Source organism: Drosophila albomicans, chromosome X (genome assembly GCF_009650485.2).
Source record: "Drosophila albomicans strain 15112-1751.03 chromosome X, ASM965048v2, whole genome shotgun sequence".
Classification (NCBI taxonomy): domain Eukaryota; kingdom Metazoa; phylum Arthropoda; class Insecta; order Diptera; family Drosophilidae; genus Drosophila; species Drosophila albomicans.
This window is the reverse complement of record NC_047627.2, coordinates 5154229-5177960: the sequence shown is the minus strand read 5'-3', so window position 1 is coordinate 5177960 and position 23732 is coordinate 5154229. Positions and strand designations below refer to the sequence as shown.

The 23732-nt window shown below is 43.2% G+C and overlaps 2 protein-coding genes across 6 annotated transcripts; both read left to right on the top strand.

The window, feature by feature from the left end:
- The first annotated feature begins 731 nt into the window (after positions 1-731).
- On the top strand, positions 732-11592 carry LOC117573384 (vinculin). Of its 3 annotated transcripts, XM_034256773.2 has the most exons (7): positions 977-1075; positions 3811-4007; positions 4131-4163; positions 7551-9741; positions 9806-9936; positions 10010-10408; positions 10477-11592. In XM_034256773.2, exons 4-7 carry the CDS (start codon positions 7599-7601, stop codon positions 10582-10584), a joined length of 2781 nt encoding a protein of 926 aa, XP_034112664.1. In that variant the 5' UTR covers positions 977-1075; positions 3811-4007; positions 4131-4163; positions 7551-7598; the 3' UTR covers positions 10585-11592. The 3 variants fall into 3 exon arrangements, with proteins under 3 accessions (XP_034112588.1, XP_034112664.1, XP_034112508.1); XM_034256697.2 differs by lacking the exons at positions 977-1075; positions 4131-4163 and adding an exon at positions 732-952; XM_034256617.2 differs by lacking the exon at positions 4131-4163.
- An 873-nt stretch (positions 11593-12465) lies between these two features.
- On the top strand, positions 12466-22914 carry LOC117573572 (SET domain-containing protein SmydA-8). Of its 3 annotated transcripts, none has more exons than XM_052001901.1 (2): positions 12466-13490; positions 13564-14069. In XM_052001901.1, the coding sequence occupies exons 1-2, from the start codon at positions 12591-12593 to the stop codon at positions 13699-13701; spliced, it is 1038 nt and encodes a 345-aa protein (XP_051857861.1). In that variant the 5' UTR covers positions 12466-12590; the 3' UTR covers positions 13702-14069. The 3 variants fall into 3 exon arrangements, with proteins under 3 accessions (XP_051857861.1, XP_051857860.1, XP_034112789.1); XM_052001900.1 differs by lacking the exon at positions 13564-14069 and adding an exon at positions 22233-22914 and having other exon boundaries at positions 12502-13490; XM_034256898.2 differs by lacking the exons at positions 12466-13490; positions 13564-14069 and adding exons at positions 17403-18709; positions 22233-22910.
- Positions 22915-23732: the final 818 nt, after the last annotated feature.

Here is a 23732-nt window from a genome sequence, read left to right as displayed (position 1 = left end):
TCAAATGCTTTATAATGTTATTTATCGTACTGTGAGCATTAACAGCTGTTACGTTCCATAGTTCGCCTTCGTTTTCACAAGTGTGACCTTAAATGTTGAACATATCTCGTGTGAAGTGTAACCAAATTGTAGTTTATTAGTTTGGCTGCTTTTATTTTTTACATAAATAAATCGATTTAATTAAAAAAAAACACAAAATTTAGTTATAACAAAGTTTTTAATAGCCCTAAAAGTATTTGATTATTAATATTACGTTGTTAACGTATTAAAATAGTAGAAAGTTCTTCAAAATGCTATTATAACCAGTTTTGATCAGCAAGAAAAAAGCAAGGGCAAAAAAGCGTTCAATAGATGGCGCATTTTTGGAATATACTGATAAAGTGTGACCAGCTAGAAATGAGGAAAATTGTATATTTGGTATATTATAGACACAAAATAATGCATCTCTAAACTTTACATGCAGTTACACTGTTTTTTCCCGCTTAACGATCCTCACTCTTATGGCACAAGAAAGACGTTTGTAATTGTGTATGAAAACCGTATTTTACATATACGATATAATTTTAACAGCTTAAACAGCTTGCTAATATACATTAGTAAGTTCTTTGGATGTTACTTCATTTTACTAGAGTTTTGACAGTCGAAATGTGCGGTGCAAAAATAGCTACAAAACAAGAATATAAAGATGTTGGGAGGGTCGGTGCAGAGGGTATAATAAAAATGCCTATTCACACGCTATACATACGCACACATGCAAGTGCTGAAAGCCCCCAGAGAGAACAAGAGAGAATGTTGGAGCGCCAGCGAAAAGTGATGGCGAGATGGAGAGCAATATAAGAAGAAGCAGCTGTACCAGCAGCAGAAGAAGAAGAGGAGTCTAGGCACGTAGCGCAGAACAAAAGCGTCGCAACGCCGCCGTCGGCGCAAGCAAAGCAGCGCCAAGCAAAGCAAGGTAGATAGATTGTGGGCCACAATCATTTTTTTAGTATTTAAAGAACTGTCGGGCAAGCAAGTAAAAGGCGCTGCGAGAGAGCGAGAGCAAAAAAGCGAAACGGAAAAAAGGCAAAAGTTTAAAGTAAATAACGGGCAATACACACAACATGTGTGCTCACTGCTTATACACAAATGTATATACATATACATATGTATGTATATGCGTGTGTGGAGAAGCTTATGAATCGTTCAGTTGTCAAAAATCGCATTAAATTGCATTTGTCATCAGGCTTCGTGTTTGTGTTTAGAGCTTCTTCTCTTGCTCGATATTTTTTGTTGTTCTTTTTTTTCGTTTGCTATGTGTGTATGTTTGCTGCTACGTGCTAAGAAACGCAAAAGCCCCAAACACGATAATCAGTGAAATATGCATGAAGTAATGCAAAAGAGCCATGTGAACATAACTCACGCATATATTTGCAGTATATGTATATGTGTATTTATATGGCCATGTGTCTGTGTGTGTGTACATAATCAAAAAAAAGTGCTGCCAATGTGTATGAGGCAAGACGTTAAAGCTTTAGCGCTGCCGCCTGCCCTAAATTAAATAATATGCGTTCAAATGAACACTTTAATGTGCATATATGTACATATGGATATTTTTTGTATCGTTTTGCGCGCGCTGCGATCGCTGCTCCAATTCCAATTTCAATTCCAGAAGCAGCAGCAGCAGCTCTAAATATGCCACAGTGGGGCACTCAGTCAATTCAACGGGGAATTGTTGTTGCTGCTGTTTTCAATTTATGATTTCATTGTTCTCTGCACATTAGCAGCAATCAAAATGCAATGCAAAGCAAATGTACAATTAACGACAATAACAATAACAAAAAGAAACCACAACCACCGCAACACACAAACCTCTCCCCACCCTATGCTCTGCATTGATCGACGGCGGATTGTTTTTGTTATGGGCAGCATTGCTGCAGCTTCGCTTGGAACAGCTGTTGCTTATCGATAACACAGCTTAATGCAATTTATACATATCGAGCGATTAATTCAAGATGAGCCTCGTTGACAATTCAACGAAAAATAACCTGTTGCGCTATCGATTTGGTATGCACAACGTGCGTGTGTGTGCGCGTTCCTATGTGTGTGTGTGTGTGTGCGGCATATTATTAGTTGCAACAATTTGTTGACCATAAATGGACGCAGCCAGTCAATAAACCCCGCGTCCCACACAAAAAAAAACAACACGCCGCCACAATAATATTTGTGTTTTGTGTGTTGTTGCTTTGTTTTGTTTATTTCTGTTTTTATATTTGAGCATTTTAGAAATCAATCGCTTACTAAGGCCATAAGTGGCGGTCAATCAATACAAAATGAGTTTGCACACATTTCTATATTTGTGCAAATACCAATATCGATATATGTACACATAAGTACATACATTATTGATATCAATACAAAATGAATGTGCACACATTCTTCCTATTTCTTTCTAAGCAAATATCGAAATTAATAGCTAGCTAGAAAAGCTTGACTGCATTCATATGTACAGTAACTTCAGAACAATATTGTAAAAATATTTGAAACGTATAATTGTTTTTCTCGCAGTGCATGCGATCGGCCGTGTAATGCGAACGATTTTCCGTTGCGTTTTCAAGCATAATTCTCAAGTATTTTCGGTTTAGCAAGGTGCTTGAAAACGCCTTGGCGCCAGTTTGGTGCTTTGCTTTTGCTTTGATGTAGCTGTGGCACACCCACACATATACACCCCCCACACACACACCTAGAGAGAGAGAGAGAGAGATAGAGAGAGGCCACCCACCTGTCCGCGTAGCAAACGGAACTTGTGTTTTCAATGCCGTTTCTCATGATGCTTTTCCATTTCTCACTTTCACTGTAAATCATTGCCAATTACGTGGTATTTAGCAAAGGGTGCGGAAGTCGACCTATCGCAAAAGTGCCGCATTTACACTCACACAACACACAGAAACAAAAACACACGCACACTCACATATACATACACTGACCATTTAAGGCTTGTAAACAGTGCGTCATCAGTGTTGTGTCTATCGTAGTCCGTTTTCCGCTTCCCCCTCGTTGCTCCCCCTCGTTGCTTACTAAACACAGCGACAGCGACAACACTGAGACTGAATTGTCTCGCAATGACCTCACAGTGTGCGTCATCATTAATGAAACAGCCAAAGCACAAGGCACCGAAAGCACAGACGAATTTGGAAAAGAATTATTAAAGCAGACGCCGCCCCAAATTGAAATTGAAATTGAAATGAATTGAATTGAATTGTATTGAAGAATCTCTTTAAGAGATTCCAGTATTTTGATGACTGCGAGAATACGGGGTATTATAAATTAGTAACTCGAATGGTGTTTGCATATATAAAATGTATATATCATTATTGTTTTTTACGATTGTGACGATCAGGTTAATCATTTTTGAAGTGTTCTCTTCTTTGTGTTATGACTTCTGCAAACTAAAATTCAAGCAGTTGGATTCAGTTATAAAATTTTAATTTGAAATATTATATACTAAACATTCTGCCACTAGTTTTCTTAGATTAATCAATATTATTCTCCCATAAGAAATGTGAACGGGTAGCAAATGGTCGAGCAATCTCGACTGTCTCGACTTTGTCAGTCATTTCCTATCAGCTTTGGATACAGTGGGAGATACTCTTGGATGTTTCCATGTTCCTACAGGTGGCATTATCTGCGACCTCAATCAGCAGCATGTAGAGATAACACACACACACAGACATATTCCACTTTTCTGTAGCTCGAAAACTTGTTTGTTGTTTAAGCAACTGCTGGAATTTACATACTTTGGTACTAATATCTATATTTAATTGCTCATTACAGTATTCTCAACGCATTGGAGTAAAGGAGAAACACACACACACACACCAAAACTGTGACACACACACACACAGGCACACTTCGCACACACACCCACACACACACACACTCAGACTAGGAGAAACTGAAGCTGAGACAATAAAATGCCCGTCTTCCACACAAAAACCATCGAAAGCATTTTAGATCCTGTTGCCCAGCAGGTAAGAGCGAGACAGCATGAGTGCGTGAGAGTGAAAGTGAGAGAAGAGATGAAGCTGGGGAAATGTGGGTAGTTGATAAAGAAATTGTTGATGCCTTAAGTACTAGTGTTATGTCTTTTATAGCTATAACTACTGTGCATATTGGCGCCCAAGAAGGTAAATCTCAAACAACTGTAAACCTAGTCGTCCCCTTCCCCCACCCCCCTTCCCCAGTAGTTAACGTATTATTTAAGTATTTTTATGAGGCAGTTAAGTAGTTGACTGCTGTTGACGCTGTTTATGCGAGGAAGCTTATCACAAAGTTGTAGCGATTACTTCAAAATAATAATAGAATTCTGATGTGTACTAAATTTCATATAAAAAGGAGTTTCACTACAATATCAGATATAAAACTTGATTAATTATGAATTTAGTACAATTATTGCTGCTTGGAAGTCCGGTTTATTCCTTCACTTTCCGGTTTATTTCTCTGACATGATAAAGTGTTCATGGCATAAACCAAGTTTTAGTTGTATTTTGTGTATACGTTTTTGGCTCGTTTAGTTTACTCGACTCGACTCGTTGATTTGATTTATTATCGTGCATCAAAATAATTTTTTGCTACCTGACGAGAGTAAAAATAAACACAATATGACAGGCAGCTTCTCCCAGCTGTGGGTCATGTGTAGTTTCTATATGTATTATATTATGGTTATAGTCTTTACAAGGCGACAAACTATACTATATACTTTATGCTTTATATATAGACGACATTTAGAACCCATTCTCGAATTTATGATCACAAAAACAAAACTTGTTGTTGTTGTTTTTGTTGTTGTTACTTAACAAATGTTGCTGCGGGTCTCTAAAAATAGCTGAGGTGGGAAATAATAATCATACTACTATACACTATGTAGAAAGAGCTGAAGAACAAAAAGCAGAGTCAAAGGCAAACACGATATGATATTGGACTGGCCTGCTGAACCTGAGGACAAGCAAAATTTTAATTTAATAAAACAACAAATGAAAACAAACCAAAAATCAAAAAAGAACAGAATGAAAAACGATTTGACGAAAACATAGTATTAAAAGCAATTTAGTCGTGACAATGTAATACCCTATAGAAGCATGGGATTAATTTTGAATGGTCTTCTGATCTTCAAGATTATTACATTTGAAGGACAGACTTAAGAAACAATTCAGAACTATTATTACAACTATTTTATTTAATATTTCTAAAATTTAATTCAGCATTTTTATTATAAATATTTTTTTAACTTCATACTCAGTTTTTTACATTTTTTTTTAAATGTATTTGGTTATATCTTAAATATGTTAAACAAAAATTTAATATTAATTTAAATTTTTTATAATTTATTAAGTTATTTCATATATACAATTTAAATATTTGCAGTTTATCAAAACATGTTTTTAAATTTTGCTATCTGCTTGAGTATTTATTTCTTGCTAACCTTATCGATTAGTTAATTTATCGAATCTATCGATCATTTTTAAACTGTCAGCAGCACCAAAAGCTTCAAGCAATGAAGTCACATGTCAGCTGTCAATTTTGAACACATGTTGCGCTTAAATTTAAATACCCCATTGAAAGGGTATCAAGTCTAGAGATTCATGGTCCAAAAATAACTGTATAAAACACACACACACACGCACACACACAAACATGAAGAAAAAGGCGAACAAAAATATACAAAATACGAAATACAAAATAAAAACATTTACGAGTCGAACGAAAGGCATGAAAATGAAATCATTGCGCGAGAGAGAAAAGCGAAAGAGCAGGGGGTGAGAGAGTGATAGAGAGGGGGGCGGGAAAAAGGTGTAGGTGTAGTCTTTGTAGGAGGTGTAGGAGATGTAGTCTAGGTGCTGATGCGGATGACTGAAGATTATAGTTGAGGGAAAATTGTGCCAAAAAAGCAAACCCAAAGCATTAGTCATCGCCCCCCAATGGGGTAGAGCAGAGAGGGGAGCAAAGAGGGGAGGTTGCTGCATATGGTGGCTAGGTGGCTAGGTGGCTTGAATGGCAGGCAAAAACAAAAACGAATTAAAAATGATCATTCAGCACATCAATCAACACATTGATACACAGACACACACACACACACACACAGACACACACTCTGCGATCTGAAATAATGAGATGGGTTGGTTAAAATTAGATACGCTGGCAAATTGGTCAGTCGGCAAATGTCCCAAGAGATTCGCGCTCTGCTCTGATGGAGCAAGAAACAAACAGCCATGGAAAATGCAAAAGGGAAACTTTGGAGGGGGGGAGCGATGGCACATCAAATTAATTACATAATTAATTCATCAAGAGAATGGCCAAAAAGTATAGAAATGCCACATAAATTGTGTTGAATGTGCTCTTCTCCCATTTGGGGAGCCAAAACAATATTCTTGCGGGTAACAAAGAACTTGTGAATCAATGAGGTTAATGTAGAGAAATTTTAATTATTTTAATGGATTTATCTTTAGCTTTCACGAATTTAAGATATTCTACAGCTTCCTCATTCTTCACTACTCTTGAAGCTTCCGTTACTCAAGTCGCTTATCAATGAGACCTGCTGTAAGCTTGTGGAAAGTCAGAGAGAGAGATAGGCAACGATCCGATTTTGCGGGGGCACAAAGCATTGAACTGTTCATGCCTAAAAATAACAGCAAGTCAAGCTACGCTACAGTTTGCCGCCAGTTGTAGAGCAGGTGCTGATCTCAAGTCCAAGTCCAAGATAAACAGAAAAAAAAAACTAGCAGGTCTAAAAGTCGATGGCAAGTGTTGATGCCCACGCGATGTCATTCGCAATGCTATCGACGATCTGTCTGTTTGTCCGACTGCCGGTTTAACTGTATCTCCTCCTCTCCATCGCCAACTTTGTGGCGTCTCTTTTATGGCTGTGTCGATAACGAACGAGCGTCTAACGCTTGCCGCTTTTGGCTCTGCCCCAATGACACTTGCTGCGCTGTGAAAAGAGCTCAGTTTAACTACAACTTAATCAAATGTGAACTAAAAACTTATTTGCTGTTTAATGTTGAGAATGTTTCAAGGTTAAATCATTTACAAGCTTAACTTTAATCTGAAGCAAACTCTTCGGATCGTACATTCCCTGTACCCTTTATTAAAATTAGTTAGAAAAGCTAAACATTCCTTTAAAAAGACTACATTATTGAATAGTTAATCCTTAATTTTATTTATATTCAACTGTCCTGAACTCTTTCTTTCATTTTATTTGTACTGTCTTTGAACAAGATTTCTAATAATATAAAATATCTCTACATTAGATATTATTAGACCCTGTAGTTCGTTCAAACAAATGCTAAAAGATTTTGCTTTATTTTCTGGGAAGGAAAATCAAAACCAACTTTATTATCAGCACACTAAAAAAGTTATATTGATTAGACTCTATTACACCCTATTAGACCCTTCACATTTGTATCCATAGTATTATTGATCTCTTTCTAGCGAATATTTTTGAACTTAGATTAGTTAGCTAATGGGTAACTATCACTTTGAAATGTTATTCAACCGATTGTTATGTATTCGATTAGGTATCTCGCTTGGTCATCTTACACGAGGAGGCCGAGGATGGCAACGCCATGCCCGATCTCAGCCGGCCCGTTCAAGTGGTCTCGGCGGCGGTGGCGAACCTGGTGAAGGTGGGCAGGGAGACGATCAACAGTTCGGATGACAAGATACTGAGGCAGGACATGCCGTCGGCATTGCATCGCGTGGAGACTGCCTCGCAGTTGCTCGAGGAGGCTTCGGATATGTTGCGTGCCGATCCCTATTCGGGGCCAGCGCGCAAGAAGCTAATTGAGGGAAGCCGCGGCATACTGCAGGGCACCTCCTCGCTGCTGCTCTGCTTCGACGAGAGCGAGGTGCGCAAGATCATCCAGGAGTGCAAGCGTGTCCTCGACTATCTCGCCGTTGCCGAAGTCATTGGCACCATGGAGCAGCTGGTGCAATTCCTCAAGGATCTCTCGCCCTGCCTGAGCAAAGTGTCCCGCGAGGTTGGCGCCCGTGAGAAGGAGCTGACGCATCAGGTGCACAGCGAGATACTGGTGCGTTGCCTCGAACAGGTCAAAACCCTGGCACCCATCCTCATCTGCAGCATGAAGGTCTACATACACATTGTCGAGCAACAGGGCAAGGGTGCCGAGGAGGCGGCCGAGAATCGCAATTACCTCGCCGCTCGTATGAGCGACGAGCTGCAGGAGATCATTCGGGTGCTGCAGTTGACCACCTACGACGAGGACACCAGCGAATTGGACAATCTCACCGTGCTGAAGAAGCTCAGCAATGCGATTAGCAACAAAATGGAATTGGCCAGCGAATGGCTATCGAATCCGTATGCGCTGCGTGGCGGCGTCGGCGAGAAGGCGCTGCGTCAGGTCATCGACAATGCCAACGAGATCTCGGAGCGTTGCCTGCCCCAGGACTCGTATCCCATACGCAAGCTCGCGGACGAGATAAGCGCCATGGCCAACAATCTGTGCGAACTCCGCCAAGACGGTAAAGGCAATTCGCCCCAAGCTCTCGCCCTGGCCACTGGCATCCGAGGACGTCTCGGGGAACTGCAAGGCCTGGTGCGCCAAGCTGTCTCCGGTGTGGACAAGGCGGGCGTGCAGCAGACAGCGCACACCATTCAGGGACGATTGGAGCAGGCGGTCAAGTGGCTGCAGCATCCGGAGCTCAACGATGGCGGGCTGGGCGAGCGTGCCATCAATCTGATTGTCGAGGAGGGTCGCAAGGTGGCCGAGGGTTGTCCGGGCCATCAGAAGGCCGAGATCATGCAGCTGTGCGATGAAGTGGAGCGTCTCAAGCGTCAGGCGGCGGGCAGTGGTCCCGCTGCCAAGCAGGCGGCCAAGCAATTGACCCAAAAGCTCTACGAACTGAAGGCGGCCATACAGAACGCTCTGGTGAATCGCATCGTGCAGGACTTTATGGACGTTAGCACACCGCTCAAGCAGTTCACCGAGGCTGTGATGCTGCCCGAGGGAACGCCGGGACGCGAGCAGAACTTTAATCAGAAATCGAATAATCTGCAAGCGTTCAGCGATCGGGCATCGAAGACATCGCGCATGGTGGCTGCCGGTGGCGCCTGTGGCAACAAGAAGATTGCCGAAATCCTGCTCTCATCGGCTGCCCAGGTGGATTCGCTGACGCCGCAACTGATCAATGCGGGACGCATCCGCATGAATTATCCCGCCAGCAAGGCGGCCGACGAGCATCTGCAGAACCTGAAGCAACAGTATGCCGACACGGTGTTGCGCATGCGTACGCTCTGCGATCAGGCCACCGATCCGGCGGACTTTATCAAGACCTCCGAGGAGCATATGCAGGTGTATGCCAAGCTCTGCGAGGATGCCATCCACGGGCGCCAGCCACAGAAGATGGTGGACAACACATCGAATATTGCGCGTTTGATCAATCGGGTGTTGCTCGTCGCCAAGCAGGAGGCGGACAATTCGGAGGATCCGGTCTTCACCGAACGTCTTAATGCCGCCGCCAATAACCTGGAGAGATCGTTGCCCGCCATGGTTGGCGATGCCAAATTGGTGGCCACCAACATTGCCGATCCGGCGGCAGCGGCGGCCTGGAAGAAGTCATTCCAGCGTCTGCTGGGCGATGTGCGCGAAGTGCGCGATGCCATTGCGCCGCCACAGCCGCCACCATTGCCCACCTCGCTGCCACCACCGATCCCTGAGCTCAGCGCTCTCCATCTGTCCAATCAGAATGGTAAGTTTTGGGCATTTCTCTCAAATCCAAGTTGTCCCTAATGTGATTCCATGGTTTGCTTTAGCTGAACGTGCGCCACCACGTCCACCACTGCCACGCGAGGGTCTTGCCCCGGTGCGTCCTCCGCCACCAGAGACGGACGACGAGGATGAGGGCGTGTTCCGCACTATGCCGCATGCCAACCAGCCGATTCTGGTAAGTAACTTAACCTGAAATTGCTTCCCTTTGGGACTCTTTGTACTATTTGCTATATATGGTTGTCTTGCAGATAGCGGCACGTGGACTGCATCAGGAGGTGCGTCAGTGGTCGTCCAAGGACAACGAGATCATTGCGGCGGCCAAACGCATGGCCATCCTAATGGCCCGGCTCAGTGAGCTGGTGCTCTCGGAGTCGCGGGGCAGCAAACGCGAGCTGATTGCGACGGCCAAGAAGATCGCCGAGGCATCGGAGGATGTGACGCGGCTGGCCAAGGAGCTGGCACGTCAGTGCACGGATCGACGCATCCGCACGAATCTGTTGCAGGTGTGCGAACGCATTCCCACCATTGGCACACAGCTCAAGATTCTGTCGACGGTGAAGGCAACGATGCTGGGCGCCCAGGGATCCGATGAGGATCGCGAGGCCACCGAGATGTTGGTGGGCAATGCCCAGAATCTGATGCAGAGCGTAAGCACCGAGCATAGCTTTTCCCTAGCTAACAATCTCTAATACAATTTCCCACTTTTTGTTTATAGGTGAAGGAGACGGTGCGCGCTGCGGAGGGAGCTAGCATCAAGATTCGCTCGGATCAGACCAGTAATCGACTGCAATGGGTGCGTCGCCAGCCCTGGTATCAGTACTAGAATCCAGCACCAGGGATCTTTTCTAGCCAGCTGCCAAAGCTAAAGCCACCTTTCCCCCCACTTCCCCCTCTCCCACTCGTTCGTTCGTTCGTGCCTTTCGTGTAACATAAACTAATCTTAAAATCGAAGAAAAACGTGAATTTCAAAACTACTTTTAATCGCTTGCGAAACAACAAAATGCTCCCGGAGCTGTTGCATCGATGTTTTTCCCGCTGTGCTGTGCACTCTGAATATATGTTGAGTACTTTAAAATACTTACGCCACAGTGTCTTGTGTGCATAACACTTTGAATAACTTTTGCAGACTCTGAACTCCCTTTTCGTTATTATTCATATGTACTAAATATGTCTTCTTTTTTTTGTAATTCTATATTTATATTTATAAAGTTAATGTTTAAGCGTGCAATAAATAAATGTACATACAGAAACACACACACACACACATACACAGAAACACACACTCGCAGAGAAAGGTGCAATGTATATAGAGAATACAAAATGTAGAGAAAGCAATTGAGAAACTTGAGAACTTGAGAAGCGAGCAAAGCACTCGAGGGAAGCACCTCGCGATAAGCCGACAACTACGACAACTTGACTAGCTGCCCCCAAAGCGGCTAGCTGAATATGAGAAACACAAACACCACCAAGAGAAGCAGAAGAAGAAGAAGCATTTACAAAGCTAAAATTGAACTCCTACCTTACGTCCTGCATCCCCCTGAAAACAACAAACAAACTTTGTTGGAAAAGTAATACACAACTTTTTTGTTCATTCAACTTTCGACTAACTGGAAACAAGTTCGAATAACATATACAACTATATTATATTTTTGAATAATGAGTGCCTTATTCACATTGTACTTGCATAGTTTATAACTAGAAGTAGTTGCCCCCGCCGTCGCGTCGTTCCTCCCCCACTTAACAAACTAAGCCTAAAATGATCAACGCGTTGTGTGTCATGTTCAAGAAAAAAAAGAAAAACTAAAATAATTGAAATAAAAAACTATATCAAGTGTTAACTATTGTATTGCATACATACATATTATATACGAGATGCGAGTATATGTTAATATACTTAATATACATATATAGTAAATCATACGATTTGATTTAAAAAGGAATATAAACTAAACTAATAATTTAATGTAAGATGTGTTCAAGATGATTAAAATGACGAACTAGAAAGCCTTTTAAATTGCCAATAAAATTTAATTATCTTATGATAGAAGTATTTTTTTTTGTTGTGTTGTTAGCCTATTAAGATTGTGCACTTGGCGTATACGCAACATAGGCAGACGCTTAAGATGTTCTACTTTAGAGAATATTTATAATTCAGTAGTATTGTTTAAAGTTATTTACAGCAATTTAGAAAATAATCTACTAAAATCGTGCAAAGAACAAGTAAAATGAAAGTGTAAAAAAAGTGTAGCATACTTTCAAGGTGCATTAAAAGTATTCGCAGGTGTATGAGAAAAAGTGTGGCATACTTTCAGGTTGAAACTTGAAAAGTGTGCGCAGCTAAGCACAGCAACAAGGTGTTGGGTGAAAAAGTGTAGCATTCTTGCTGGCTGCAACTTAATAAGTATACGCAACTGAGAGCAGCAGCTGAAAAAGCTAACGATGGCAAACGATGGTCATCCAATTGCTCGCTCCATGGCCCTCGTGCTTCGTGGCTGGACAAGTGCTGGGAAATTGGAGAGGCGAGCGCATGACGTCTGCTCCCGAGTGCTGCGAACTACGCGAAACTCGTAACTAATAATAGACTACATACATATGTAGGCTCGTTGACTGCATGCGACGGCAGCTGTTGCGGCTTGTGGTTTGCTCTGTTGCCATTGCCGTTGCTGCCCCGCCCACAGCCCACAGCCCACAGGCTGCCCGCAGCCTCCATGGCAGCGAGTTGCTCGAGCGGCGAGCAATCGCTAATTAGTTTGCCGAGCAGCGTCAATCGGGCGCAACAGTTTCAGCCAAACACACACATATTGCTGAGAGACGATTGCTTAATCGGTAATGTCGCAATTGCAAGTGCTGACGGAGGATGTGCCGCAAATGGAAATCAGCGCCTCCACACAGGAGTTGGCCGCCCTAATCGACGATCATCTGGGCCCACTGCGTCCCACCTCACCCGCCTGGCAAGTCGCAGACTCTCCGATCTCGGGGCGTGGCATCTTCGCAGTGCGTCCCATCGCCAAGGGCGAGCAACTGTTTCGGGAGCACACACTGCTCGTGGGTCCGACAGCGCATCGGGGTCGCAATCTGCGCACTTGCATCAATTGCTATCATCTGCCCGCTGGCGATACGGATGCCGAGGCGCTGTGCTCCTCCGGTTGTGGCCTGCCCGTGTGTGGCGAGTGTGTGGAGTCGCCGCGACATGCGCTGGAGTGTCAGCTGTTTCGCAAGTGGCAGCCAAAGGATGTGCAACACATTGATCCGCGTGCGCTGCGCATCCTGAGCGTGGTGCGTTGCTTCTTCCTCAACGAGTCGCAGCGCAAGCTGCTCTACGCCATGCAGGCGAACGCCGATCGTTACTACATGCGTGAGGTGCAACGGGCTGCCGAGTGCTTCGAGCACTTTCCACACGATCCCGATATGCTGGAGTACTTCTATCGCACCGTCTGTGCCTTCAACACGAATGCCTTCGAGAGCCGCTGCCAGGTGGATGGCCAGGAGATTGTGGCGCGTGCCTTGTTCCCGTTGGCTGGCATGCTCAATCATCAGTGCACCCCGAATGCGGCACATCACTTTGAGGATGGCGAGACGATCGTTGTGTGCGCTACCGAGAACATTGCCGCGGGCAGCGAGATCACCATGTCCTACACGAAGCTTTTGTGGTCGACGCTGGCGCGCAAAATGTTTCTCGGCATGACGAAGCACTTCATGTGCCAGTGTCCCCGGTGCCAGGATCCGACGGTGAGTCAGTCCATCTCTCTCGATCTGTGTCTGTATCTCTCTATTTCGGTGTGTTGCAATCTCACCAAAATAGACACACACACTCGCCCCATCTATCTGTCTATATTTGCATCTGGGCCACAAGATACTGATGCTCGCACTGCTCATCAATGAATCGATGCTGATCGTTTCAACACGCGGCCAATTACTTAACAGCAGGTTATTCACCTGACTGTCTGTCTCTCTTTCTGTCTGTCTGTCCATTTATATTTATGAGTGGCCAACTAATGAATGAAAATACGCATTTGAAATTGTTTGAGCTGCAGGCGCAGCCAACTTAATAAGTCGCGTTTCAAGGCGCAGCCAACTTAACAAGCCGCGTTTCCAGGCGCAGCCAACTTAACTACTATGAGTACTATGGTAAGACTACGAATATATTAAGCATTTATTGAATGCGATTCATTGAATGGAACGTTTTGTCGAATGTGATTTGAGCAACCGAATGCATATTGATGTGGTTATTGTGTTTTCAAATGAATTTTCGAATGATTAAGCTACCTCTTAAGTGCTCGATTTCGGCGAGTGAATACAAGTCTACAGAACAACTATATTCACTTGCAATTGTTTTTTTTTAATTGTTTCTCGAGTTATTCAAAAAAGCATACAGACATGTTCTTGAATACGATTTTCCTATTTTCTATTTGTTTTTTTCTTGCCCCCGATTTGAAATACCTTTCTTATTTTTTGTCGGCTACTCCGTTGGGTAATTACGAATATAATTCAGCTCAAATATTCATATTGCACTCGTGAGCTATTCACACACTCAATTGGCATTGTGGGTCGCCACAAAGAATGCAAAACGCAAGTTACAACGCGGAATGCTCGACTATGCGATACCTCCACTAAACTTAATTAGTATTAAGATATTATTTTATATATAGGTTGACAGACTGAACGTAATCAGTAATATTTCATATACTATATTTGTTTAAAAAACAACATTCTATCTTTAACATAAATCATAATCCCCTTTGGCGACAGAGCAAAATAAATCCGCAAAGCTGAGTGAATGACTGAATGTCTGAATGAATGGATGAATATGCGAATGAGTGACTGAATGAGTGCTCTGAATGACAACTTGTTGCATGGCTAAATGGCATGGCTTTCATCTCATTCGCTCGCTCGCCTCTCATGGGTCTACGTTTGCTTTCAATGAATGCGCCTAATCCAACCGCCTTCCTCCGTTCCGTTCTTGTCTTCTCGCTTGTCTGCTTCGCCGCCTGTCTTCCTGCCTGTCCCATCCCCATCCCCCTCCACCTCCCCGCCACCTGCTCAGCCATCTGTTCATTCTCTGTCTCTTTGACAGCGCTTCGCTGTCATAATGCATATTCCTATGGGCCTGGGCAAATTGCCAGTTAGAGCTAATGGAGGCCCAAACTAGTTCAAGTACAAATACACACGCACACGCACACACACACACACACACACACACACACACACACACACGCACACATATGGCCGAAAACATGCACGCACATTTGGGACGCCAGGGGGCGCTGTAAGCAGTTTTGGGTTAGGCTAAAACAAACGCGAAACTCATTTGACGTCCGATTCTCAGTTCGTTTCATTTTCGTCTTTCTTCTTTTTCAATTTTTCTGTGTTGTTTTTTTTCTCTTTGCTATTTTCATGTTTTCCTCTATTGCCGTTTTAAATAGAATCAAATGTTGTGCAAAATCTTCAGAGCGCTCAGAGAAACATTTCTTGTGCGTTTTCATCTTTGCTTTTCATTGCTTTGGGGCATTTGGAAAATTGTTTAAAAGCGTTTTTCAATTGATTTTGAGTTGCGTTAAAGAGGGCAACTAGACAGTTATTAAGGGGTGCGGATTGGGGTAAGTTAATGTGGTGAAGTCATAAAAGAAATCCTCATCTGATTTACGGTTGGGGCCTTCTGTATACTAAATATAACGATAGAGGGTATAACAGTATAGAAAGTGTAGCAATATTTTAGGGGTTATTAAGTATTTTGATAGATATATTTGTAGGACTGCTGCTGAGTTTAGATTATAAACATTCTACAAAATTTCCACTGAAAGGTTTGATGATTCTATAGAACTTTTAATTAAATTATTACTTAATTTCATTTGTATATTTTGGTATAAATTAAGAATTGGTAAATAATTTTTGATTTATATTTAAAAAATTGTATATGAATACAAAAATATAAATAATAACTATAATTTAACAAAATTGCGCACAAATTTAAAAAAATATTTTGATTATTTTGATAGAATGTGAAGATCGGAAAGTAAGTTCTGTAGTACTCGAAATTGATACTTAGAAATGAAGCTAAAGCAAGTTCTTTTTATATGCAATAAAGTAGATACATTTAATATTCGTAAACCATTTCTTTTTGAAATATATAATTATTATTTTGAATTATGATTTTCTTCGCTACACATTTTGCTCTAACTATGCGTATACGTAATGTTTGCTTACAGGATATTTGCCTGCTGGGCAAAGTCTCAATTTCTTGTCACGTTGCGTATACGCAATGCGTGCCGTGGCGTGCGTTGTATTTGGCGTGGCATGCGTGTTCAATGGCAACATTGGTGACAACGTGCGGCAGTCACCTGTGCGACCTGGTCACGTGTCACAGTCGACACAGGCGGCGCCTTCAGCAGCTGCTGTTGTGATGATGGCATTTTTGGCATTGGCATTGTCAGTTGGCCATCGTCGCCGCCGTCGTCGCCGTCGTCACGCAATCGGCTTTGTCGCTTCATGCTCCCAATTTATGAAGCGTCAACACGCAGTCGTCACCTGGAGCAGTTCTCTTCCCCCATCCCCATATTCCCCCTCTCGCTCTCTCTCTCTCACGCGCTGCCTTAATGTGAGCTGCAGTTTTTGCTGCGAAATCTGAGCAACATTCGCAGCTTTAAAGTGCAGAGCGAAAGCGGAGTGTTGTATAAGAGGGAGATAGAGAGATGGAAGGTGGGAGGAGGGAGGTGGGAGGTGGGAAGCCGTACAAGTTGCGTTGTTGTTACTGCTTGTTGCCACGTGGCGCGCGTGATTCTTGCCCAGAGTTGTTGTTGCTGTTGCTGTTGCTGCTGTTTTGTTTTGTGTATTTATAGGCGGCTCATAACCGCAGGCAAAGAAAGACAGCGAGTGGGGGAACTGTGGGCGAGAGGGGAATAGGCAGTGCAAGGTGTAGCGGGGGGGCAGGCAACAAATTGAAATGACAAATCGAAGTGACAGGCAAAAGGCAAAAGACGACAGCAAAGCAAAGCAAGGCAACGCAACGCAAGGCAAGGCAAAGCGAGCTCTAGGCAAGCAAGAGAGAGAGAACCACAGCGTGTGTGTGAGCAAAGAAGAAGATGATGGTGATGAAGGAAGAGCACTTGTACGAGTAGAGAGGGCGAAGGAGGAGGGCGGGCGGATTGCTGGCCTGCACGCATTGTTGTAGCCAATCCAATTGAATGCAACAGCAAATTGAATAAGAGTCAAAAGCAAAAGGCGAAAGCAAAAGCCGCTTTACACACACACACACACATGAGTGTGTGAGAGAGTGTGAGCGAGGCTGAGTGTTCGAAGTGTGTGTGTGTGTGTGCGACTGTATTTCAGTGTACAAATGAGTATTGTGCTGAGTGTGACCAAAGCGCCAAAGTGTGTGCTTTGTGTGTGGCCATAGTGTAAAAGTGTGTGTGCGTGTGTGTGTGCTTGTGTGTGGCGCCTTGGAACATCATAAATGTTTGTTGTTGTTGCCCATTGCGGCAGCCATCTAATTTGTGTTTTTTAGTTGCGCGCTGCGTTTAATGCTCTCTGAGGGCGTCGCAGTCGCTGCTAACGGCGTCGCTCGCGACTGCGCTGCCGCTGAGGTCTCGTCGTCGTCGTCGTCGTTGGCGTTGTCGCGGCAGTCGCCTTCGCCTGGTCTTTTGTCGCCTGCTTCATCACTCGCAAACTTGCCGCGCGCTGCGTTGCGTCGTCGTCGTCGCGTCGCCTCGTCTCGTTTTTCGTTTTTCGTTTGGTCGTTCTTCTGCGTGCTGCCGTCGTTTTGCCATTCGCCTGTTTACATTTGTTTTTTTTTTTTGTTCTTGTGTTGACAATCGCCTGTAATTGTTGTAACGATCCTGCGTGAGCGTGAGCGAGAGCGAGAGCAAGTAACTGAACAGTTCGGTGCGTGTGCGTGTGCAAGAGTGAGAGAAAGAGAGAGACAAACAGAGTGCTCTTCTACACACAGCAGCAGCAGCATGGCGAGTGCTGAACGCATGAATACAACAGCTGCAATGGTCGCCCACATGGCGCCCAGTCGGAGCACAACGCCCGATCAGCTGGCCCGCCTCATCGATGTGCATCTGGGCGATCTGCGCGAGGAGCAGCCCAACTGGATGCTCGCCCCCTCGCCGGTGGCGGGACGCGGCGTCTTCGCCACACGCGACATTGCCGCCGGCGAGCTAATCTTTCGGGAGCGTGCCCTCGTCGTGGGTCCCACAGCGCGCAAGGGTTCCCAGCTGAACACATGCGTCTGCTGCCATCGTCTGCTGGCCAGCAAACACTTCCTCTGTCCACATCACTGCACGCTGCCCGTTTGCGGTGAATGCGCCGACTCTGCTGCGCATCGCAATGAGTGCGAACACTTTCAGCGCTGGATGCCCAAGGATCTGACAGCGAGCGAAGAGCAGCCGCCAGCCAAGGAGCCGCCATCCGCAGAGGGTGATCCTCAGGACGTGGCAACAAAGGAGCCGCTGGGCGATGTCGTCAATCCGCTGTCGCTGCGCATTTTGACCGCGGTGCGCGTGTTTTACCTCAGCAAGGAGCAGCGGGCGCTGGTCGATGCCATGCAGGCGAATGCGGAGCGTGGCTATCGCCAGGAGATCATCAAGGCGGCGCAATGCTTTCGCAAATTCCCCACCACCGACAAACCGTTCATGGATCAGCTCTTTCGCGTTGTCGGCGTCCTCAATACGAATGCCTTTGAGGCGCCGTGTCGCGTCGACAAGCACGAGACACTGCTCCGTGGCCTCTTCCCGCTGACGGCGATCATGAATCACGAGTGCACCCCGAATGCCAGTCATTACTTTGAGAACGGTCGGCTGGCGGTGGTGCGGGCAGCGAGGGATATTCCCAAGGGCGGCGAGATCACAACCACGTACACGAAGATCCTCTGGAGCAATCTCACGCGCGGCATCTTCCTCAAGATGACCAAGTACTTTGTGTGCAACTGCGACAGATGCAACGACAACTCTGTGAGTGTAACGCTTCAATTCCCTTCTCCTCCTTCCTCACCTTTTTCTCCTTAATCTTGATCTTAAAGAACGTTAGAAGAATCTTCTTTTGTGATGCATGCATTTTATAATAATGTAAGGGACCTTTGGAAGGTACTAAAGATCATCTTAAATATAGGAAATTCCATGCGAAGAATACATATTTGATTATTAAGTTTAGGCGGAAGCATCTTTTAATTAACTGAAGAATTTGGTTTACCCCTTTTTAACATGTGAAATATTATTACAAGGCTATTAAAGCATCTTCTACTTTAGTTAATATTTTAAGATTTGTTGATTAGCTTGGGGAATTATTTTGAAATGAGGGGGCTGAAGATCCGCTTAAATAGTTTTGCTAGGTTATGATTTTCTATTTGATCTTTGAATTAATTTAAAAAAATATTTCGAAGTACCAAACAAAAATCAATAGTTTCAGAAAGCTACTTAAGAAGTAGCCAAATGATTTCCTAAACAAAAATGTTATTTGTGGTGCAAGTTGAAGTATTGTAAAGAAATACTTATGCTCAATGATCGGAATAAGCAGCAAATTGAATCCGTTACAAATGTTCAAGAAGTCTATGGCATACTTCACAGAATACACTTTAGTGCGGTAAATATTAATACCGATAGAAGAGAGGCCAGAGAACGGAATGGTTGCTGATTATTTTGGGATTTTATTGCAATTTTTGATACGCTCATTAATTAACTTCTTGACAGAGCTGTTTCTTGGGTAAAATTAAAGTAGGCAGGTGGCCGCATTCTCCAATGTAAATTTGAAATTCTTAAGAAATCATGAAAAGAGAGATTACTCGGACTTAACTTGGTTGATCTCCCAGAAGTGTGCGTCGGTTCCATTAAAGATCTAAAACATGACTGCCCTGGGCATTATGATTAGTACAGCATCCATAACAATAACACTAACAAAAACAAAAACAAAATTAAGAAGAACAACAACAAATTTGCCAGACATAAAACAATTATTGGAATTTCTGAAATGTTTTCTGAATTGTCTTTGTCACTCGAGGGAAAAGATCTTTGAATAGATTCGAAAGAGTCTACAGCTGTCACACCGCATGTGTGTGTGTGTGTGTGTGTGTATGTGTGTGTGTATGTGTGTGAGTGTGAGTGTGTGTGTGTTTTATCCGTATCCCAAACTGTAGTTGTATCTGTGTTTGTATCTCAATCTTTAGATAGCTATCTAAGTGCCTAGTATACATACATATATATATCTATGCTCCGAGCATTATATACGATGTACCTATCTATCTATATGTGTTGTATATATCTGTTGGATTAGATGAATAATAGCATTTGGCAGAGACATGACAAAAATGCGCTTAATTAGATTAGTTGCATGATTTTTGCATGAACTTGCTCTGATGATGCAGAACAGAATAGCCGTCCTCCTCCTCCTCCTCACCCCCAACCCCTTACCCTCTCCTCACAAGAGGGGCATGAACATGAGCGTGAGCTCATTAGTGCAACATGACCAGACCCAGACCCAGAGCCAGAGACCCGAACCCGGACACCAAGACAGCTGCCGCGGGGAATGAGAAAAGTGCGAGGAAGGTGCGAAGGGGGGAGAGGCGATATTGCTCTTTGTGTGTGTGTGTGTGTGTGCAAGAGGTGGGAGGGGAAAGAATGGGAGGCAGGGGTGTCATTTTCGTGTGTGTGTGTCGCCCCTGTTGCCACCACGCATTGTCGCAATGTCCGTGGTCGTTGTTGCACAGTCCCTAGTTCCCAGTCGCATTTGATAGTCGTATGACAGTTTTACCTGCCTCCCCCCGCACCCGGCTCCCTGCATCTCTCAACCATCGACCACCCTCTCGACTGACGGCGCTTGGCGTCTCTAGGCGACACCAAAGCGAACGCGGGCGGGTTATGCAAATGGCGCCGCTGCCGAAACAACAACAGCAGCAGCTTCGTCCCACACACACACACACATGCTTACTATGTATAAGTATGCGAGTATACGAGCATGCCGCCACAGGTGCAGAAGAGCGGTCTCTTAATGCGCAACAGAATAGTTGAGGTAGTCGACTAGTTGCATACCCTGCACTTGACAATTATTTGCACTTCTCTCTCCACAAAATATGTAGACAGAAAAATATGCGATAGGTTAAGCAGAAATTAAGTTGCCTATAATTCAAATTGATAAAATAATTAAGTGTGACCAAAGCAAATGCAGGTATCACAATATTGTCCTAAGAAGTAAGAAGTTTTGCATATTTATTTAGTTATTTAGTTTTAGCTTTCATATTTTGTACAACTTCAATTTACTTGCTACACTTAATTAGAAAATTAAAATATAATTAAGTGTGACCAAAGCAAATGCCGATTTCAAATCATTGCTTAGAAAACAGACAAGTTTTTTCACAAATTGTTTATATTTGGCAGCGCTAGCTTATACATATTTTTGTATAATTGTAAAATTTTTATTTAGACAATGAAAAAAAAAAAAAATAAAAATTTAAGTGTGACCAAATGCAGGTTCAACTGATGTGTAAAGAAAGTATTCAAGTTTATAACCTAACTATTTAAAAGTGATTGTTCTGACTTTTGTAATTGTCATGACTGTAATCCCTACTTAATTAGAGATTGAAAGTAGAGCAAAGCAAATAAAAGGTTCTAACTGATTTGTGATCTATTCATGAATAACATCAACAACTTCAAATTTTATTTCCCTTAAATTTAATAGCTTTAGCACTTATAGTCTTAATGATTTAAATTAAAGTGTTTATATGAATAGACAAGGAAACGTATCGCCACATTGAGGTGTGCATACCCTTTCGTGCCATTCTACACAGGGTATAGCATCCCATTGTGGCCATTTCATACGAACTGCGTATAATTAGCGTTGAATTAATAATCGTTTATCGATTCGAATGCTTTTAACAAAAGTTTCATTTCATTGCGAGAGCTTTTCAAGTTCTTATTCTACTTTTTGTTCCCTGCTGTTGTGTGTGGGCGTGCTCGACTGTGCAACACTTGTCAGTTAGTCAGTCAGTGCAAAATGTTTGATTTCTCAAGGGAGTTTCGCATTGTGATTCGTATTCTTTGCTTTTACTAATGCGAGAGTAATTCTTTGTTGCAGCAGATTTGTTGGTTTATGTCAATGGATTTTCTTCGAAATTTAAATACAATTTAAGTGACTTGGTATATCTAAATATATATATATAGTATTTTATATATCTATTGTTTATTGAGGAAGAACATATTATCAACTATATTATATTTTTCAATTCTCGCAGAACATTTTAAATAATTCTGGAGTCAATATTGTCAAAGATTTAAGCATGGATTGTTTTTTAATTTGAACAGATTTGAGGCAGATCATTTTCAATGAGTCTGCCGTTGATATTGTCAAAGATTTAAGCATGAATTGTTCTTATTATTTTTTATATTTTTGCCAATCTCTTTTTCAGCTTTTGAGTTATCGACTGCATGGTCATCGTTTGCCTCTTTCGAAGACTTTTCACTAATGCAGTCTCTGTACATTTTGCAGGAGAATGGCACGTATTTGTCGGCGCTCTTCTGCCGGGAACAGGGCTGCAAGGGACTCGTGATACCCGTGCAGACGAAGACACTGCAACCGGACTGGCGTTGTCTCAGCTGCGAGAATGTCTTTCCGCATGCGAAGATGGCGCGGTATCAGGACTTTGCCCTCAACACGATCAACAATCGGATCAACACGTGCAGTGTGCGCGACATGATTCACTTCATCAACGAGCTGTGCCCGCGCTTCTGTCCGCCCTCGAACTATGTGCTGATCGAGGCAAAGTTGAATGTGATCTGGCGCATGACGCGCCTCGGTGCTGAAGAGTATGCGCCCGAGGAGTTGGCTCACAAGGATCGCTATCGCGAGGAGATCCTTGCCATTCTGCATAAACTGGGCGCTGGCGAGTGCACACTGAAGAAGCTCATCACCGAGGAGATACAGTGAGCGATGCCAAAAACAATCAAAACAACCAAGGTGAACGACCCCAGCTGTGTGTGAATGTGTGTGCGTGTGAGTGTCTTGCTGTGTCCATGTGTGCGTGTGTGTGTGTATGTGTGTGTGTGTTAATGCTGGCGGGTTCAGCTGTTTTTGGCCAAATCAATTGTTGTAGCTAGTAAAAATTGCTTATTTTTTTTCTCATTAGAAATATTATAATAAAAATGAAGCTATTGAAAGTGAAATCGAAATTGGAAGTATTTTTTCGAAAATCCGAAAAAAGTTGCGTTGTTTTCAGTGTCTACATAAAAGTTTTAAGTGTAACGATTATAAAAGAACAAGTTGATATGGATATGTATATCAGAGAACGGCACGGGTATAAACACTCAACCGGTGCACCGGTTATTCATGTGCCTTTTTGACACATTTGTACGGGTATCCAAAAAGTACGGGTGTCGAAAATACACAAGGCTTTTGTGATTTGATTTTACGCACTCGGATAAAGCCGGTGGTTATGAGTGTGTGTATCTGATAGGCACAAACACTCGGTCAAAAATTATGAGTGGACCGGCACGATTATATGTATGTACATACAATATGTATGTTTGTATGTATGTATATTGAGATGCAAGAAATGCCGTCGGCCCTGTGAGTTGTTCTTGTTATTGCTGGTGCGCTCTTGTAATCTTTTCTCATAAAACACAAGCCATTTCGTCATGAGTGAAAAAATGATCGAATGCACGAAGCACAACCACCTGAAAGGCTTGAGTGTCTGAAATGATCCGGTGCCGAATAGGCAGATGCAAGAAAGGCCTGAGAATGACAATCACTCACAATCGCAGTACCGCCACACAAAAAATTATGGGTGTGAGTTGAGTGTCGAAATTTGCCACCCTTGACTATGTCTGATGGATATGCACCTAGAGCTGGAACAAAGTAAGCTAACGAAATATAAATTAATAAGAAGAAGGCAAAACATCTAAAATTTAAAGAACATAAAATCTAGTTTGTTTTATATTTGACAAGTTTTGGAAACCATTAAGCCAAAGCTGAAAGTTTTAAGGCAATCTT